The sequence below is a fragment of the Eretmochelys imbricata genome, chromosome 4, assembly GCF_965152235.1.
Source record: "Eretmochelys imbricata isolate rEreImb1 chromosome 4, rEreImb1.hap1, whole genome shotgun sequence".
In the NCBI taxonomy this organism is placed as follows: domain Eukaryota; kingdom Metazoa; phylum Chordata; order Testudines; family Cheloniidae; genus Eretmochelys; species Eretmochelys imbricata.
In genome coordinates, this window is record NC_135575.1 from 38877188 (window position 1) to 38899011 (window position 21824).

Consider the following 21824-nt stretch of genomic DNA (forward strand, 5'->3'; position numbering starts at 1 on the left):
TCACTGCCCTCCTGTATGCAGTTTTACTTCCGTCTGCCCTAGCTATTGTTAAGTGTCCTGGCCACTCAATGGCGGATACTGATGTTGCTAAGGGTAACGCATTTGCTGACGCCTCTGCTAAACATGCTGCTGCCATAGAACCTTCCCCAGATGCATTTCTAGGTTCCCTTTCTGTTTCTATACTGCTGCCGTCCCTCACTGACCTCACCCTGCTCCAAGACTCTGCCCCCGTAACTGAGAAAGAATCCTGGGTTGCCCAAGGTTGCTTTCTACATTCCGATTCTCTTTGGCGCTCGCCTACTGGCGCCTTTATAGCCCCCTTTTCACTCTACCCGTCTCTGGCCGCCCTGCTACACGGTATTTCGCATGTCGGAAAGGAGGGGATGGTCTCTGCTGTAACTAAGACAGGATGGTGGGCCCCCCATTTTAGCTCTTTTGCAGCCCGCCACTGTGCAGCCTGTACCATTTGTCAAAGCCATAATATTGGTAAACCTGTAAAAGTGGCCCAGGGGTTCCAGGGCCTGCCTCAAGCACCGTTCTTGCATTGGCAACTTGATTTTGTACAAATGCCTAAGTGTCAACAATATGAATTTATATTGGTTATGGTATGTTTATTTTCTGGTTGGATTGAAGCCTTTCCTTGTCGCAAGGCTGACTCACTGTCTGTTGCCAAATGTTTGTTAAATCATATTATGCCTGCCAAGGGAATTCCTGCTACTCTGTCCAGTGATCGGGGTACACATTTTACTGGACAACTTGTTCAACACCTGGACCTTATATTGCATATCAAACACCTGTTGCACTGTCCCTACCACCCACAGAGTGCAGGTGCAGTTGAAAGACGAAATGGTGTACTTAAGAATAAGCTTGCTAAAATTTGTGACTCTACAGGATTAAGCTGGCCAGTAGCCTTACCATTAGCCCTTATGGACATGAGATCCACTCCATCCCAAAGGCATAAATTAAGTCCCTTTGAAATTGTTATGGGACGCCCTATGCGAGCTATTACTACCATTACTCCCGTTCCAGATTTGAACTTGACTCACAGTGCGCTCCTTCAGCATTGCAAGGGACTAATGCAAGCTGTAAGTCACTTCCATTCACAGGTTCGAGACGCCTGGCCCACGGAACCCACCTCCGACGCGTGCCACAACCTCGAGCCAGGTGACTGGGTCTATGTATGGCGCCATCATCGAAAGCACGCCTTGGAGCCCCGGTGGAAGGGTCCTCATCAGGTACTGCTTACTACACAGACAGCCGTTAAACTATCTGGCATCGCAGCATGGATACATGCTTCACGGTGTAAGAAGGCACCATCCCCAGAGAACCAATCATCACCTCAGGACAACGCAGAGTCAATTTTGACTCTAGAAGAAGACGTAGAGGAACAGTCTGCAATACCTTACAATCTACGCTCTCGTAAGGGTTGCCAGAAGCAGACGAACAACAACAACAACAAAAAAGCAGTAGCGACCCTAGCGCCTACTGCCTGGTGGGCATAAAACCATGACTGCGGTTCCCTCAGTTGCGGTTGTCAGAACCAGAAGAGCCTTGCCTCCAACATGCGCCTCTGCCTGTTCCTCGGCTGCTGGTATCTTACGGTCTGGGGAGACCACAATGACAATTCTTTTATCCAGCAGCAGGTGTGGATAGCTCAGACCCTTAATATTTCTAATTGCTGGGTCTGCAGCCACATCCCAGCCCACTCTCAAACTGGTGTTCCTGTCCTGGCTATCCCACTCAAGTCTCCAGAACTCACTGGAGGGCCTCGTCCGTTTAACAAAATATGGAACCGCAATGACACTTGGGAAGCGGTGGGAATAAATGCATCTAAATGGATAAGTGTGGTGGAGGGAAAAGGTAATTGGTGTTGGTGTGTAATGGGACAGGGCTGGATCTGGGGAAAAGCCGTTGCCTTCAGCATATTGTGGCTAATGGTGTATGGGATTATTCAAACAAAACTAAAAAGTGGCGGGCCGGGTATGGAGATGTGAATTTTTTCTCAACCTGGGATCAAACAGAGAAATCAATCTCATGTTCCCCCAACAGTAACCTTAGTGAAAACAATACAATCTTTCAATATCATGCAGATAACACCACTCCTCGTAAGAAGAATTACCCTGTACCCTTTGGGGGATACTACTCCTCCTTTGCAAACACCTATGTAACAAATGGGTGCAACCGACCCTTCCCGGCCTTAATAGGCCATCATTGGGTGTGTGGGAACAGAGCTTATACCACACTACCAGCTAATTGGTCAGGAATCTGTTATCCCGCCCAACTCTTCCCACAATTCCGAGTGCTAGGAACCTTCCCTCGAGAACGCCTCCGCAATTTCAGGCGAAAAAGAAGGGACTTAACAGATGCCCAATGGTATGTAAATAACATAAGCCCCTTAACCTGGGAAGAGGCCATTGGCGATTCCTTAATACCATTAGGGGGAGTAATACACCATGCAAAAAGGCTCCTAAGGTTACAAGCAGTAGTTGAAATAATGGCAAATGAAACCGGAGAAAGTTTAAGAGCCCTGGCCAAAGAAACGGGGGCAATCCGACAGATGGCCCTCCAAAACCATCAGGCATTGGACATAGTGCTGGCGGCAAAAGGAGGGACTTGTGCTCTCATTGGAAAAGACTGCTGTGTGTATATACCAGACAACACCAATGGATCATGCTAGCCACTTAGAACAAATTGCATATCTTCCCCACGAAGAGCCAAGTTCTTTATGGAAGTGGCTAAGTAACCTTTTCAATTTCTCTGGCGTAGGAAACTGGTTGTTTCAGGGAGCCCTAACTCTCCTGTTTGGAATCTTAATAATTTTTGTATGTTTTCAGTTACTTTCCTGTTGTATCCAAAATTGTGTCAGGCATGCTACACAGATAGCTGCCCCAAACCAGAGTGCTACTTTGATGGTTTTAAATATCACTGATGAATAAAGAGATAAAGAACGATTGATATGTGGAACCCAGTCATTGTTGGTCATTGTGTAGCTTGACCAAAAGGAGGGATTGTGAAAGTAGAATGAATTATATTGAAATTATAATTCATTAAAGAAATGCTGCTTGAAAGGTTTGTTGAAATATAGTTGTCAGGAAGAGAAACATTAAGGAGTGTGAGACAATGGGTCCTCAAACTAATTAACTTAGAGCTCCTACTGAGCTAGGAGATTGGTAAACGTTAGTATGCAAATAAGATATGTATGTATATTTGTCAGTTTCTTCTTCCTTTTGTCTCTTATGTTAAATTGGCTTTCCCTTATCTGTCTAAATAAGTTAGTTTGAGCTTTGGCAGGAGGCTCACACATATCTGGGTGCATTGGCAAAGCGCTTTGCTAATAAACAGAGTGGTCTGACAAATTTGTGAGTCTTGAATCTGACTTTGACACAATGTACAGAACCAATAACATTTATTATATGACTAGTATATTACACATTATACATTTATAGTAATTGTAAAATCCACAGATAGTAATCACAGGATGGGCTAGTTTGCTCTGAGATAATGAGAAAATCCTTTACTAAATTTCAAGAAGAAAATCCTTTAGTAAACTTGCTAAAAGTCAAATTTAAAATAAACAGAACTTTAAGCAGCTACCACTATGGGGAAAAAAATCACAACTGTGATTAATAACTTCAAAACGTATAGCAGTTTGGTGTTAGTTTAAGCTGATATTCAAAATACACTGAGGAGGGTTTTTCAACATTTGGATATGCAAAGCTTTGCACATGCTGTTATCGCAGTGACATATACAAGTCAGATGTGTACACACAACTGATCAGTTATGCATCATCCTGGCCATGTGCATGCACATCATTTTATGAGTTTATTTTTGCCCCTAAAAATTTTGAACATCAGGTCTCCGGTGTGTTTTTTGTTATACAAGCATACACAAGGCATATACTTACAAATCAAAGACTAAGTAATGGAATCCTTCTTCTGATATGCTGTCATGAAGCCGCACTATTAAAAGAAGAAAAAAAAGAAACAGATTTATCTCACATGGCTCTCTGTTTTTTCCACTCTACCCCAGGTTTTTTGGTTGGCTAGTGTTGTGTTGTTCTTCCACCCTCTCCCCCCAACCCTTTCTCGAGTTGTTCTTTTTTGCTTAGGGCTTTTCTTTTTGATGAGATAACAAACAAAACCATCTATATAATTCTGTACTTATTTCTAGGGGTGCCGTGTTATGGCAGAGAAGCACTCTGTGATCAATTCCTATCCTCCCTCCCCACTTTGCCTCTGCCCTTAGCGTGCGATAGAATTTCTGCAAACACCATCTGAAAATATATTACATTAATATTAATGCCAACCAACTAGTTCCTTTCCCTTGACAAATACTCTCTGACCACCAGTCTTTGAAATAAGAGTGTACAAAGGTTCCCAACTGCTGAACTTCAACTGTGTTAGATACATGGTATTAGTAATAAGGGTTATTTTCTCAAAACCATTAACCAGGAATGTACTGTAAAAATAGTTAAGTGTCAACTAATGCTAGATTTCAGAAGAACAAATTATTCTAACATTGTTTTAACAATTAAAATGTTCAATAAGCAGACACAAATATATGCCAGGGGATTATAACCGGCTGAGAAACAAGAAAGCATTCTTTTGCAGGCTTCATTATGACTAAATCAACAGCATTTGACTACATAAGAGAGAGATGAATTTAAAAAAAAAAACAAACCCACACACTTCAGTTAATATTTCAAAGCACTGGCTTTATGGAAGTAGAAAGTAGCCAATGTTAAAAACAAAACTGTTGCCTATGCAGATAATTTATTGTGTTGTTCTTGTCAGTTTTTCAAAGTCTAGCTAAATTAACTGCCAACAGTTTCAGCCCAACCCTCATTTAAAATGTCCAGACAAATGATCTGATTTAAGAAATAAGTAATTGCACTCTACAACACACCAAATCCTACCAAATAGAAATACAACACATTTTCCTTTCCAAAGCCACATTTTTGTTCAGTATAAATATTTTTGCTCTTGAGGTACTAATGGAGCACTCTTCTGAATGAAAAGGGTATGGCTTGGTTTGAACTCATTTTCTCTCTGCCTTTCTAAACAGAAAAGCGAAGAGACTACAGAGATCACCACTGCCACTGAAGACTCTGCAACATTGGTGGGTACGTCTTAATGCAATAAAAGACCTGAGGCATGGCCACAGTTGGCCCAAGTTAGCTGACTTGGGCTCATGGGGCTTGGGCTGTGAGGCTATAAAATCAGTGTAAACCTTTGAACTTGGGATGAAGCCCGGGCTCTGAGACCCCGCAAGGGGGTTGGGTCTCGGCTGACCTGGGTTCAAAGTCTCAGCGCCATGTTTTTTTTAATTGCAGTGCAGGCATACCCTGTGATACATATCGCAGCTTTTCACAGGCTGACACTGGCACCCAAAAGACACTGAACCTGAAGTCTCCCAAATGATATTTGCAACATAGAGCAGCACAGCTAATCTTCAGAACTCATTGCTACCAAGTATGATTCAGAACAAGAGCTTTGTTGGATTAAAAAAGGGATTAGATCTATGGATCCCAGAACACCCAGAAGTGTTATTTATTGGTAAAGATTAACAAACAAAACAAAATAAAATTTTGGAAGGTACAGATGCTTCAGAGTATAAGCCAAATTCTAACTAATGAGGTTTATGAATAATTTTTCACTTTATGTTGGGTTCAAATGAATTATTTTTTTATAAAGTAGTGATTACTAGGCAAAGTGGGTGAAAAATTATATTTGAAGAACTATCCTGCAAAAAAGCTGATATCCTCTTAAGCTATAATTTTATGTGTGCATTCTCCTCCTGTAAGTTAACAGGAAACAAGAACAAACTTGTGACAACAAATCAGGTAGCTGAGGATATGCTGTAGTTCCTCAGAAATACATCATGGTTCAAAGCTAGTTCACGTGCCCTACAAAGACTCTTTAGCCATAATACTAAGACAAGCATACAAAAAAGAAAGATAATTGGTAGAATTATAACATGATCTGATTATAATGTTATCCCCCCTAATAATTATAGAGTATATAAGTATAACGTGTTCTCTCCGTTTTCATAGAAATCAATATTCTATTTTGCTGACAGGCTGTCCTTTTGTGTGTGGAAGGGGTTAGGGGATGAGGAAAAGTTGCTACAGTAAGAGGAAGGATTTTGGATATGGAGCATCCTTCAATATATTATATTTACCCTATTCTGTCATGTTTTCTTTATGATACTATTATTTATTTATTTTACTGCACCCAAAATTGTGCTAGGTGCTTCACAGCAGACAAAAAGAGATGTGATCTGTGGCCAGAAAAGTGTTTACATTCGAAGGATTCTGCAAACACCTATACAGATTAACAACTTTACACACACATGAAGAATCCCACTGAACTTACTGGAACCCTTCACACAAGTCAAGTTATTTATGTGCAAAAGTATTTGCAGGATTCTTAGCTGGGACTAGCAAGGGTGACAAGTAGGCAGTAGATGGGGTGCAAATGCATAAAGATCACAAATGTGGTCAGTCATACAGTTGCAGTGCAGCCTTATGCACATTGTGACGGGTTGGATCACAGAAACCCCCTGGGAGCTGCCACCTCATGCGCCAAGACTACTTCTGCCCCTGCTTTCCCTGCCAGCTTAGGACTCCAGCACCCTGTCTTGCTGAGCCAGACACGCCAGTTTGCTCCAGCACAGACCCACAGTCTGATCCATGGACCCCAAAGCTACAGCCTTGATTGAAAGTAACTTAAGAAGTGTTCCTGTCCTTGACACTCAGATGCCCAACTCCCAATGGGGTCCAAACCCTAAATAAATCTGTTTTACCCTGTATAAAGCTTATACAGGGCAAACTCAAATTGTTCGCCCTCTATAGAGAGATATGCACAGCTGTTTGCCCCCACCCCCAGGTATTATTAATTAACCCAGAGTATGTATTAAGTAAAAAGTGATTTTATTAAATACAAAAAGTAGGATTTAAAGTGGTTCCAGGTAGTAACAGACAGAACAAAGTGAATTACAAAGCAAAATAAAACAAAACATTCAAGTCCAAGTCTAGTACAGTAATAAAACTGAATACAGATAAAATCCTCACCCAGTAAGTTTCCTTTTACAGACTAGTCTCCTTCTAGCCTTGGTCCAGCAATCACTCACACCCCCTGTAGTTACTGTCCTTTGTTCCAGTTTCTTCCCGCTTCCCCTGAAAATAAACAAACCTGTATCCCTCCACTGGCTCCCAATATCCCCACTTAGACTTCTCAGTCTGTCTCTCTCATATTGTCTATTCCTCCTACCTGTTTTCCGCCTCAGACACAAGTGATGAAGGGCTACAAGTGAGTAGGCAAAGTACTGGCAGATCATGGAGTTCAAATCTATTCCAGGACTCAATAGTAGCAGTGGAGGAATGTAGCAGTAGAGGGAGTAAAAGGGAAGGAAGTACACACCAACTGTACCCACCAGAGCTCAGGCAGATTTACAGGCATCTACAGATCAGACAGCCAGGACAAGAGGATTAGTTTCAGCAATGTCTGGGGAAATGATGGGTCAGCAGGACAACCCTCCATAAAATCACCTTGAGGAGTGAAATCCTGAAAACTTTGAGATTCCTAAAAGACTAGATAGGACCAGAGGAGAGTGGAGGGATGAGGAGCCTGGGAATGAGAGTATACTTCTAATTTCCTTCATGCTATTCACTAATCCACAGTACTCTACTGGTTAAAGAGGTGCATGTAAAATTTTATATTATCTTTTTCTGTTCAGGAACCCTTCCAAAACCATTTACCTTCCTTCAAATTAATTTGAAGACACACATGGGTCCACCAAATACTATTTTTCATTAATTTCTGCCAAAATACCTTAGAAAGGATTTCTAGAAGAATGAACTAGTGTGACAGTTTGTACCCTTATGTTCACCCTTTCTACAAGACTATGATAAATTTTGTACAAAGTATGCCTTGTGAGGTATCGTTTTAAAACTCATAATCTGCTGAACATTATTGTCCTGGTAAAATGTGTGGGGCAACATTGTATGTAAAGTTTATCTAAACCAGTGTGTAATTGGACTGAAGTGTTTGGGAAACTCTATTTGAGATAACAAGATGTGTGCATACCATTTTCTATTAATGAAATGACAGACTTTATATGCACTTGTGTTGTCCAGGAAGGTGCTGGGCAGTACAAGATGCACATTTCTGGGGGAAAATATGGGACTGGGAATTTGCTGGAATCGTTCTATAATATAATTCAAGATGGCTGGCTGAAACACTCTTGAAGTATAGCTGGGAGTAACTTACACGCTGGAGGCTGTATGAGAGCAGGCCAGGAGTGGTTGCTCTCACAGCAAAGCAGTGTAAAAGGCATCCCATGTTGGAGAACTGAGGGGACACAACTGTTCAACAGTCCAGATCGTACCCTGAGTAATGTCACAGCTAGTCAACTGCAGAATCTTTTAAATTGTGTTACCATCTAAATCACATTGCAGAAGAACTGTGAAACAATTACGTGTTTTTAATTACTAATTATTATTATTATTACTTAAAATGATGTGACAATTTCCTAAGCTAATTTCTCTACAATAAACTGTATTGGCTTTAATGGTTCAATGAACAATGACAACATTGTTCACAGAACCAAATATAGACTCAGGCTACCCCAAAACCACTTTGGATTCAGAAACTAAGGGTACGTCTTCACTACCCACCAGCTCGGCGGGTAGTGATCTATCTATCGGGGATCAATTTATTGCGTCTCGTCTATTGGGGATCAATTTATTGCGTCTCGTCTAGACGTGATAAATCGATCCCCGAATCGACACCTATACTCCACCTCGGCAGGAGGGGTAAGCGGAGTCGATGGGAGAGCCATCGCAGTCGATTCGCCGCCGTGAGGACAGCCAGGTAACTTGAACCAAGATACTTCGACTTCAGCTATGCGAATAGTGTAGTGGAAGTTGTGTGTCTTAGTTTGAAAACCCCCCCCCCCCCCCCGCAGTGTAGCCCAGGCCTAAATTTATTAAGCAACCATGAGAAGGAGGATTTTCAGATTTCCCCAGATGATAGCTTAATATATTAAATAATATTTCCATGCATATAAGAAATTTTTAAATAGAGAAATCAAATAAACATGACTTTTTCCTTAGTAACATTTTGCTTTAGGAAACATCTTGTGTTTATACAATACTAAAGAGAAAACCAGTTGCTGGCTGACTCTCTGCCCAGAACTTCTGCTGAATCAGAAAAGCCAAGTCTGTAGGTCCAAATCAGAATGAATGGATAGTTTGGCTGGTTCTGCAAACTAAGTGCCTCTTGCTCCAGATGCATTGCTTGCCATGAACGGTGTATACACAGAAGATGCTCCAGTAACACACATCTATTCATTCATAGCCAATGCAAGAACATAAGAACTAAAATTATAAACGTAAATTACGTAAAGAACGTAAATTATAAAACTAAATATTTTTAATATCCATTATAACACCAACAGTACAAAAAACAGGAGGAAACATAGTTTGGATATTAAAGTCTGCTTATTTTTCATATTCCAGCTCCTCACATGGGCTTGAGTTTTTCAAAGTACCTTTATGGCCCATAGTTATTTCTGTTTGTTATTTACTGTGACCCAATGCTCTGCCTCTTTAAGAGCCAGTGACCTGGGGCCAGCCATCATTGCTTGTTTATCTGAAGCAACTGAAGAGGAGACAGGTATTCTCTCTAAAGAACTGGGCTGTTAGTAAGGAAGGAGAAAGCAGGAGCAGTTGGAGGTTTCTTCGGAGAGATTTCCAGAGTCCCCCGGAAGAAGAACTGGTGGGAACCTGCTGAGAAAAAGGGGCTTTCTGGGAGCACACAAAGAAGAATTTGGAGTCTTTATTTTCTGACCTCACACTTGGTAAAGCAACCCCCATCCTTTCATGTATTTATACCTGCTCCTGTATTTTCACTCCATGCATCTGATGAAGTGGGTTCTAACCTATGAAAGGTTAAGCCCAAAAAAATTTGTTAGTCTCTAAGGTGCCATAAGGACTCCTCGTTTTTTCTCTTCATAAATTACCCCAAATTACCCCCAAACAAACGTGTTACTGAAATGAGGAGTTTATTCTTTCAATGGACAATCACATCCTTCAAGAATTCATAATTTGATAGGAACAATAATGTCAGACAGTAGATTAGTTCACCAAAAAGTTCCCTTGTATAAAGAAAAATAATCACATCTAAAAAGTGGTGCCTAGATTTATTTTTGTCATACTGTTAAACAAAATTATCAGAGTATGTGGAACAGAGAACAGTGATAAAGTGCATATCTGAAAGACAATCACTTTGAAAAAAAATCCATTCATTTTTAGCTTCTGATAATACCAAGAACAGTGAAAGAAATACTTTGATTTGCCTCACAAATTGAGAGACTAAAAAGGTGCTTTGAGAGTCACATTCTTCTTGTATTTTAAATTGATAGCTAATTATCTCCTATATTCCAGTCTCCTATATCCAAGCCAGACCTCTCTTCTGATAACTGCTTATCAAAATTCATTCTTGTTAGCCAAATATCACTAAGATAAGAAACTAGTGCCCCACATAAAAGAAATTTGAACTCAACCTTCACCTGAACGACTTTATTTTAAATCTAGTATGTGCTACAGTTAGTTCTCTGTAACAGACTTCAGACATCCAGAACACTAAAATGCATGCACACTGTCACAGGTCAGGGCAATTGTGCCTGCATTCCCTATCAGCGGCCCAGCAAGGGCACCCGCTACGTTCCTCAGCTGTTGCTTCTATTGAGTGGAGACTAGTGTCCCTCTGCCTTCTGACTGGGGTATTTCCAGGCTGCACAGTTCCCAACCTTGTCTTCACCGTGTATTTCCCCGCACAGGCAGGTTGCTCAAGGATATATGCTTACTTTCTCTTTAGAGAGGATATAACGGGTGCAATTGCTACAGATATGTTAGTGCACAGACTTCCTATGCAAGCCTACTTTATTGTTAAGGTACAAAGCATTACAGAGAAAAAACAGTAAAAATATTAAATATCCTACACAAGTATCCTACACATGTATCCTACATAAGCTTACCAGAAGAACACTAACCCTAACATGGTTTCTGGCAGGACAAGTCATTCCACCCTCCAACCTAGTGGAGTCTTTGTGATTTCCAGTTCATCACAGCTTCAGCTCAAAAAAAGCACACTCAGAACATGTTTAGTTGACCCTTTTATACAGATCCAGGGGTTTTTGATCTGGAGTTTCCAGAAGCAGGTAATTGGTACACAACGGGTCTCTCCTTCTCCAGCACTTGTCTTCAAAAGGTTGGCTTTGGAGGGGAGAATTTGCATTCCCTTTACCCCAAGGTGCTTCAGACATATTGTTCCAAAAAGACCTTTGAAGGTCTTAATATCTTTCAGAGATTGCATTAATCTTGTCTTCCTGCTAAAGAAGTTCCATACACTCTCACAATAGTACATAAACATTTGCATTTCTAATTCAATGTACTCCAAAGGTATTAACCCTAATTCAATAAGATTTAACTTAATTCAATAAAGTTCATTCAGGATATTGTCAGTTTGCCAAACACATCACAGAGAGGAGCAGCACTTGTTAAGACTGAATGAAATATAAACCATGTGCCATAGACAATGAAAGTGTGTCAGTGAAACTGCAGAGGCCCCTCCTACTAAAGAAGATGCTCTAAAACTTCTCTAGTCACCTTGTTTATTAATACAGCATGGAAGGGAATTAATAGGAGTTCAATTACATTGCAATACTTCCAGCCTTATTTTAAATGTGGAGATAAAAAAATAAGAATCAGGATCCCTGGAGTCCCCGCTGTTGCCCATCCCAGGGTGTGTCGCTTACCAGCCATCAGCGTAGATCAGTGAAATTAAAGCTCTAACTTGAATTAGTGTATTACTAGAAAGGCACATGCACATTCATCAGTAATGAACATGGAGCTGTAAAAGACCAAGAAGGCAAAGTATGTTTGTTGGAAACCCCCAGCCATTTCCTTAAAGAGTATTGTACATTCCTTCCTGTATCTAGGACAGGGGTGGGCAAACTACAGCCTGGGGGCCACATCCGGCCCTCCAGATGTTTTAATCTGGCCCTTGAGCTCCCACCAGGGAGCAGGGTGGGGACTCGCCATGCTCCGCATGGCTCCCAGAAACAGCGGCATGTCCTCCTTCTGGCTCGTACATGTAGGGGCAGCCAGGGGGTTCTGCACGCTGCCCCTGCCCCAATCGCCGGCCCCGCAGCTCCAATTGGCTATGAACTTCGGCCAATGGGAGCTGCAGGGCCGGCACCTGTGGACAAGGCAGAATACAAAGGTGCCTGGTCGCGCCTCCGCCTAGGAGCCAGAGAGGGACATGCCACTGCTTGCAGGAGCTGCTTGAGGTAAGCGCCACCCAGCACCTGCATCCCTGATCTCCTCATGCACCACAACCCCCTACCCCAGCCCTGATCCCCCTCCCGCCCTCCAAACCCCTTGGTCCCAGCCTGGAGCACCTTCCTGCACCCTGAACTCCTCATCTCCAGCCCCACCCCAGAGCTTGCATCCCCAGCTGGAGCCCTCACCCCCTCCCACACCCCAACCCCCAATTTGGTGAACATTCATGGCTTGCCATACAATTTCCATACACAGATGTGGTCCTTGGGCCAAAAAGTTTGTCCACCCCGATCTAGGAAGTGTGATATACGTTTTTTTTTTTTAAAGCTACCAATGCTCTCCTTTTTCACCATTCCCAACAGCATGCCAGGGAAAATAAACATACAAAAACCCAAACCCAGAGATTTCTACTGTCTAATAACTTAATTTCTTCTTAATTTTTTTCAGGGTTGCACTCTTAATATAAGGAATATAATAACAAGGAGTCCGGTGGCACCTTAAAGACTAACAGATTTATCTGAGCATAAGCTTTCATGGGTAAAAACCCCACTTCTTCAGATGCATGGAGTGAAAATTACAGATGCAGACATATGCAGACATAAATATACTAACACATGAAGAGAAGGGAGTTACCTCACAAGTGAAGAACCAGTGTTGACAGGGACAATTTGATCAGGGTGGATGTAGTCCACTCCCAATAATAGATGAGGAGGTGTCAATTCCAAGAGAGGCAAAGCTGCTTTTGTAATGAGCCAGCCACTCCCAGTTCCTATTCAAGCCAAAATTAATGGTGTTAAATTTGCAAATGAATTTTAGTTTTGCTGTTTCTCTTTGAAGTCTGTTTCTGAAGTTTTTTTTGTTCAAGTATAGCAATGGATTTTTTTACCTTCAGTCCATTTGCTATGATGTCCATCTGTTTGCACTTAGAGAGGAAGATGATGTCTGTCTGTATCTGTGCAAGTTTTTTGTTGAGGTTGATGGACTTCCACTCCAAATGGCTAAATTTAGTGCCTTGCATGGTGACAAGTATGCATGGAGTGAAAATTATAGATACAGGCATCATGCATCTGAAGAAGTGGGGGTTTTACTCACGAAACCTTATGCTCAAATAAATCTTTTAGTTTTTAAGGTGCCACCTTAAAAACTCCTTGTTGTTTTTGTGGATACAGATTAACACAGCTACCCCCTGATACTTGTCACTATTAATATAAGCTCAAATCATTCCACAAATGACCACCTTTCAATCAACGAGCAAGTAACAAGCTGTTGGATTTGGAATTATGAGATAAGCCAGTGCAATACTCCTCTCATTCATCAGAGATTTGGCTTTTGAAATCATTTCAAAACCTAAGATCAGTATTCTGGGGTATTACCTGGCCTATATCACTTGGTCTGTTACATTTCAAATAGTTGCTTAAAAACAATTTCAGGTCCCCTAGTCCACAGACAAAGATTGATCCAGATTCAGTGGATCTGGTTTTGCTAGGGAAGGAAAGCTTTGGTGTGTCTCTATGCCCCCAGGACTCAAAACTGTACCATGGAGACTCCTCTCTAGAATCACCATGGCATGACTCTTCTCCCTACCAAATGCATTTGGGAAGAGAAAGTCTCCTCAGCACAGCCAGCATGAAACAACACAGCAGCAGTTGCAGCAATGCCAGGGCTTGTCTACACCACGAAGCTTTTAGTGTCAACACAGCCTTGTTACTGAATTTCAGCATGTGTAAATGCTCTTTGTCGGCACTTTTGCCGACAAAATACTTCCAGCCCCGCAAGCGTGTTCGCTTTGTTGGCAGGAGAACACTCCTGCTGACAAAGCTGCGTTCACGCTGCCACTTTGCTGTGGCAAAACTTTTATATTTCAGGTGTGTGTATGGGGGGCTTTTTCAAGTACTTGTGAAAGACAAAAGTTCTGTCAACAACTTGGCAGTGTAGACAGGCCCTCTGAAACAGATGATGACATCAGACTGCTTTAGACAGTTTTCACTCTAGAGTTCTCGCCTCTGTGCTGATTGACTGTTTGCTGCACCCAGCCACCTCCTGCCTCCCCTTTGACACAGTCACTTCACTTCAGCCTCACTCCTGCCCTATGTGCTCCACTTTTTCCTTCAATATCATCTTTTCCTTCCTTTGTCTTTCAGCTCAGCTAAAGCCTCCTAACACAACTGTAGGGCAATACAGTGCCTAGCATACGGAGGCCCCAATTTTGGTCGGGATCAGACACAGCCAAGATGCAAACACATAGCAGCATGTGTGCTGTGGAACAGAGGTGGCAGCTCTCCAGGTTACTGTTGTATAGTTGAGGTAAGATATCTGGCAACTTCCGTACACCACAAAACTGAGGGAAGGGGAGGGGAAGTGCATTAATCACAGATCAGTATCCTCTGGGTTTCACTGGTGACTGGCACTATGGGTGCTGAAACTGGGGGGTGCTGCCACACTCCCTGGCTTGAAGTGGTTCCCATCAAATACAGGGTTTAGAGTTGGGTTCAATGGATCTCAGCAACCTCACTATAAAAATTGTTCCAGCACGACTGACTGGCACTACTCCACTGCGTGTAGGGGAGGATTCCTTCCTCAGCTCAAGCTTCTGAAACCCAGTGAGTACAGTTGAGAAACTTGGCAATACTGTTAAAATAGGGATTTGCCCTTTACAATGTCTTTTTTACTGCCACATCCTGTAATTCCACTCATCTGAGTCCACTAAGGTTTGCTGCTTTCTAATAATACTACTTAGCATTTACAGTAGATAGCGCTTTACAAGCATTAGTTAATGAGGGCCCTTGTCTAAGGGATTTGAGATATTTAGAGGCTAATCTAAATTTAGAGATTAGCTATGGTACAAACGTTCAGGAACAACTGATTTTTGGAAGATATTTACACCTTGATTATATGGTGATATTTTGTCTATCTAAAATAATCTTCCACCATGCTGAAAAGGTACACATATTGTATACTAAAATATTTACTATTGTTTGCAAAAAGCCATTTATTCTGCAGCGCTGCAAATGAACCTATCTTCAGCACTGATGTATGAGAATTGTACAGCATTCAAATTCATTCAAAAGATAAACAACTTTTTATTACAGCACCAGTTCACAGTCATTTGTGTTCACAATTGGATAACAACCCTCTTAAGATGCATATTCACTAGCATAATTAAGAAAAGGCAGCAAAAAATAATTGGGCATTTTAATAATTGGGCAGAATGCATTTGTCCTAGAGGTACTGTATCAGTAAATGATAACTTGTATGAACAAAATTCCACCTATTCTAAAAATACTCAATTGTGACTAACAGCCAAGTCTTGGGGGACATAGGGCTAAATTTCTGTATCCTGAGTAAATGACAGAAATATTTCTACTTAGTCTCCAGCAAATTCTGCACTCAAATTTTAAACTGTTACTCAACAATAACAGAATTATACCACTTCTAAACAAAAATAGTTTTTCACTACATTAACATGGGCAAGAGACTCCTGTGATGCAGCCGGAAATACAAAATTATCCCGACACATAGAATTAGTGGAATTGAACTCATGAAAACAATTTTGGGCCAGATACCCAACTGAGAGTCACAGAAAGGTGCTGAATTCTGGCCAGGAATTTTCCAGGTGCATGAGAAGTCTCTGCTGCCATAAAGCTGACAAATGGAAAGCCTGCATCAGACCACCTCTGAAATGTAGGGTGCACATCAGAAAACAGAGGAAAGAGCAAATCGGTTGTGTGGCCTGGAACCCTCTGAGATGCTACATTAATGGTGCAAGTTAAAGCAGCCCCACACCTCTACTCTTCCTAAGATCAGGGAGCCATGATCAGCTCCCTGGAACTCTTGTCTGCACTGAGTGGAGCTTGGCCATAGGACCTCATCTGACCTGATCCACAAGCTGCAAAACGATCTGCTAAAATTTAATTTGATTTGGGAAGACATAACAAATAAATTATGAAATACAGACAGACATTGTGGGATGTCTTATGGTACGTGAGAAGTTTTCAGGGAGAATAGCTGCGACTACCCAGACATTTTTTTCTTCATTTTGTTCAGTATGTTCAGTCTACATCATATACATACTCACATAGCTTCTGAGAGAACTGCATTCTTAAACCCTTACTCATGTTGAGTAGTACCTTATTTCATTAGAAATCCCACTGAAGTCAGTGGAAACAGAGGGCATAAAATCAATTGTTTAAAAACAAATTAAAAATACAGTTTTTAAAATATAAATCAGATTTTCATTTAAATTAAATACATGTTTTTTAAAATAAAACTATTTAAAATTAAATTTGAAATGATAATCTGAGTTCAGGCCTAAATTTAAATTTAATGGTTACCTAAATTTACTACAATCTATTAAAATCATTTAAAGTAAATACATTTTAAAAAATTAAGCAGTATATGTTGGGTGCCATATTTAAAAGAAAGTCAAACCACTGAACTGGCGGAAGTCATTGGCAAAGAACCTGAGTTTGTTGAAGTGCTAAACCAGCTTTTGACAGCAGTAGCCTTTTATACAGATGTGGAGAGAACATTTTCTTCACTTAAGTTTATTCAACTGGTTCAGCTCAATGTCTAGTTCAGCCAACATTAAGAAACCAATGGGAGTTGAAAAAGTAGGAAAGTTTGTTGTCTTCTTCCCGTCTATGTATAATAACTAGGTGTGAGTGCACAAGCTCTACTAGTTCTAATATCTTGAAGGACCTGGTGACCAGAAACAATCAGTTCAATTCATAAACTACAGATACTCTTTCTGTTTAATAAATCAGTTACTTTTAAAAGCAAAACATGTTCTTACAGATTTTTTGATAAGCTATTGTTCTTATGCATCCATCACATTTAAGGTAGTTTTATTTAACAAATAAAGAATTTGAAAATGCTGGTTTTAGGTATTTTTAATTGAATTTCAATTTCAATCCAAATAGAGTTTTACTCAAAGCACAAGTAAACAAAAAATCATTTAATAAAAAAGAAATTCATCATTTATCATTTTCTAACATAAAAATTGTAAAAATTAAGATCTGAATATATGTATAAATATAGTGTATTCTGATCAGCAAAAAGCATAAAATTTACTATATTGAGTTGCAAATCAACATACTGTATTTTAATGGTTACCAATCAATGAGAATCAGCCTCTCTTTAGGAAAACTACTAAGATTAAAATTGATTATTTAAAACAAGATTTCTTTGCTGATTTGAATGAATCCACTCTGAATGGGAATACTCGAGAAGTAAGGTACTACTCACTGTAAGAACATCAGAATTTGGCCTATTGTGTTTAATAACTGCACTTTTACATGCATGGAAGTCAGAGTATTCTATTTGGGCAGCATTTTACTTTTTGAACACTATACAAGTATTTGAATAATTACTTATATACTATATTTTTGATTGATTTCTAAACATTGGACCAAATTCTGTTTTCCATTATTCCCATGGGACCCACCAACTTCAATGAACTTTTACAAATATAACAGAGGGCAAAATTTTACCCTACAATTAACGAGACATTGAGAGCCACCTACTGATCTTAATTACATCCTTGCAACCCCAACGAAATCAAAAGTTGCATGAGTATATAAAGCAGAATTTGTCCTTTTTATGTATAAAATCAGTCTCTCTCTATGTGCTTATATATGCCTTACCTTTTTACTTCCTTCACTGTTGCATTTATTTATTTCTCTTTTCTAATCAAGATTAATCTGATTGCCTAGCAGACAAAACGGTAAGTAGCGATACGTACACCTTTTGCATTAAAGCCAAAATATACTCAATCTGAGGTTTTAATATGGTCCAATAATTTCCTGAAGATTATGGGAGCTTTGTTATTGACTTCCATGGGTCCAGATTTTCCCTTGTGTGAATCTTGAAGACTACTTAGACCAGTGATCTCTAAGATTGATGCTCGCAGACAAAAATAAAAAGTCCCTAGCTGCGACAATTACAATGAAAACCTTCAAAATTTGAATAGAATGTAACGAAATCAAAGATGTCTGCCTGAGATTGCAGAGAGCCTGAAACAATAACTTTGAGGTGTAAACTGCTAACTCAGATGCCAATATTGATAGTTTAAAATGTTGATATTTAAAGTATTTCATTGCTCATGAAAGTATGTAAGCAAAGTGAGGATGTGTCATAATATAATGGTCTATACTAGAATTTCTAGAAGTGTTAACCAGTGAAGGGCAAGGAAAGTACAGGACAAGGAAAATGTATAAATTAAGATTAACAGATTTTGAACACCACATGGCAAAACTAAAGAGAGGGAATGCAATTGGTTTCACTTTACTGAAGGCAGGGTTCAGCTTTCAAGTTCGAGTAAGACTGGCTTAGATCACCCCTTCCTACCACATTACCATCTCCATTCAACATGTCTGGTCACCCCCTCATGCCTTCTCATAAAAAGGCCTTTATATTTGGATAAAAATGTTCAAATATCTTCTTGCACTGATTTCTCGCACCACAGTGAAAACTAAAAATCCATATGCAAGGACAGACTTTATATCCTTCACTAATTAAAGGTGCATTGCTTTGTCTGTCTTGATGGCCTGCTGGATAGCTCTATTTTCTAGGGTATAGAAAATATGGATTTGGAAGGAACCTTATGACCCTTGCTTTTCAGGTTGGATAGTATGGAATCATCATGATGGCCTGGGGTTTATCAGCTGCAGAGACCCATTATGAAGAGTGAGAGCACAGAACCGACAACTAAAGCTCACTGAAGAAGGGGGCAAAAGACAGAATGAAAAACTGGATGAAATCTACTGCAATAGACAAGTTCTCCTGCATATGATACTCAGAAAGACCAAATCTACCCATTAGATACTGCAATGGGAAGATAAGATTCTCTCTCCTCCCATTGTACATTTTTACTATGTCCATATGGGGTGAAAAAGTTGGAATACCTTGTGAGGGGTTCCCCGCAGGGTGCCACCTGGAACTGGAGTATCACTGAGCCCGCCTAACCCACCAGCCTGGGCTCCCTTTACACTGTACTGCTTTGACCGGCTCTCAAGCCCCCTCCAGTACACATACAGGTAGGGACACACTCAGCTGCAGCAGAACATAGATGCTGAGATCATCCCTGTATGGGATGGCTCAGCTAAGGAAGTGTACACAATTATACCATCTTGGGCTGCACAGAGGTCTGTACAGCATAAGCTCATGAAATCTGCCCCCTCCCTCAAGGTGGAGAGGAATACATACAGCTTTCCCCCCAAGTTATGATTTCCACACACTGGTTTTAGAAAAAACAAAAATAATTCTATTAACTACAAAAGATAGATTTTAAGTGATTTTAAGGGATAGCAAAGAGATCAAAGAAGCTTACTTAGCAAATAAACAAAAACACTATCTAAGCTTAATATACGAAATAGATTGGATAAGAATAGCAGAGTCTCACTCTAAGTGATGATACAAGCAGTTTGCAGAGATTCTTGAGGGCAGGGTGGATAAAGATACAAGTGGCATTATAGGTTTCCAAGCTGACTGTGACTCTGATTTCTATATAAATTTTTTTTCAGTTTCAGGGTGGATAAAAATCAATGATTTAAAAAAATAAATAAATAAAAAATTGGGATTTTTTTTTATTTAAATCAGATTTTTTTGATAAAATGTTTTTTGAGGAAAAATCCTATCTAAAGATACTTTTAATTAAGATACATTATATCTCATCACGGAACAGGGATTAAAAATTCTAATTCTATAGTATGAGACAATATATTCATGTAATGTTTAAGAAATGTTTTGTAAATGAGTTCCAATAGTTCATGGATTAGGGTCCTAATCTTATGGTGTTACAGGGGCTTCTGTATAGATTATTTAAGTTAATCTTTCTATCTACCCAATGGGACTTAGTGCTCAGTCTAGGGGTCTCAAAGTCCCGGCCCATGGGCCACCTGCAGCCTGAGAACCTCCCCACTGCAGCCCGGGGAAACTTTTTAAAAAGTTCTTTCATTTGGCCATTGTGGCTGCTGGCTGAGGGGGCTGGGAAGGGAGTGGGCAGGAGAGATTCACATGCCCCTCCCCACAACATTGCTCCATCATGCTGCTCCTGGGACCCTCCCAGAGGTTGCACTCGGCAGCCTGTCATTCATAAAACTTTTGAGGTCTGTGGCCTGTGGGACATTCACCTTGGGCAGCTCAGCTCCCTGCAAGTGGTTCCCTGTCCCTGCTGTTGCTGGCCGAGCCCCGGAGGAGAGACCCATGCAGCCACGTTGCTGGCTCTGTCTGCTGCAGGCGCCGCCCCCCACAGCTCCCATTGGCTGGGGGAGAGGGACAGAGATACCATCACTAGTCAGCAGGCAGAGTCAGCCATGGAGGCAGCATCATTAGTTGCCGGGCAGAGTCAGCTGCTGCTGCATGAGGACAAGGGAGCGAGGGAAAAGAGTGGGAAACGGGCTGGGAGGTGGCATGACTCATGAGGCTCCAATGACAGCGTGAGGGGGCACGCTGCCTCCATCTCCCCTCTCCAAGCGCTAACTCCGTGGCCAATGGGAGCTCTGGGGGATGGCACCTGCATGGAGGCAATGTGCCTGGTGCCTACAGATAAGATAAGGTGAAGATAAGAAGGAAAGAGGTTCTTTCTAGCTGTTGGCACTGCAAGTCTGTGTAATGAAATGTGGCCCTTTATTTACTTTTTTACCCACTGTCCCATGTAATGTTGGTAGGTTGTGTAGGAGAGGCCATCTCAGCAGGAGTACCAGGAGGCACAGAACCTGATGGGAGCATAATCCCGTGAAGGGATAGAACCACCCACTGCCCCATCTCTTTAGGGTAGTAGCCATGCTCCTCACCCCCTGCATCTGACCAGTGGGCAGACCATGACTGTGCTTCCTCTTCAGCCGCTTTTGTGCCCAAGGAGGCTCAGCCCAGCAAGGTCCTCCTCTCAGCAGAGCATGGAGTGTGCAAAAGTGAAGCAGGAACTGCCTCGTGGTAGGATGATCTTGGTGGTCCCTAAGAGACCAGGTTTCTATTCTTGGAGCTGCCTTTGCCAGTGATATCCAGTATGGCCTTCGGCAAGGCCTCTGTTCCCCAGCTGTCACACAGGGATAATAATAACCCATCTCTCTCTCTCTCTCTCTCTCACACACACACAGATTGCTTGTAAGCATCTTACAGAGAGATATCTCAACCTAAAAAACAGCCTTACAGAGAGATGTCTCAACATCGCCAATTCTGACATAAGCGTACTGTTCATTATTTCGTCACTGAGTACCAACAGACTGCCTCATGCTTGATCCGCAAACACGAAGTTGCTGTTTTAAAAGACTAGAATATCAAACAACCTTACACGACAAAACATGCACAGCAATATGATAAATATCAGAGAGGAGAGAGAGAGAAGATGGGCTCAGAATTGAAAAAAGAATTAGAGAGGCAGCAGCAGCTTTTTCAGAAAGCGAGAAAATGGCTAAGTGTGGGAAACCATTTACTGATGGTGAATTTATTAAACAATTCATTATTAAAGTCAGTGAGATA

At 41.1% G+C, this 21824-nt stretch overlaps 1 protein-coding gene across 26 annotated transcripts in view; it reads right to left on the reverse strand.

The window, feature by feature from the left end:
- CAMK2D (calcium/calmodulin dependent protein kinase II delta) overlaps window positions 1-21824 on the reverse strand; it is a 266479-nt gene that overhangs the window by 103957 nt on the left and 140698 nt on the right. For all 26 annotated transcript variants that reach the window (XR_013345892.1, XR_013345895.1, XR_013345893.1 and 23 more), the window contains one exon: window positions 3906-3960. Coding sequence is in view for 9 of the 26 variants with exons in the window: in XM_077815153.1 (XP_077671279.1) it covers window positions 3906-3960 (55 nt within the window). In the remaining 17 variants the exon portion in view is untranslated. The remainder of the gene's footprint in view (window positions 1-3905; window positions 3961-21824) is intronic.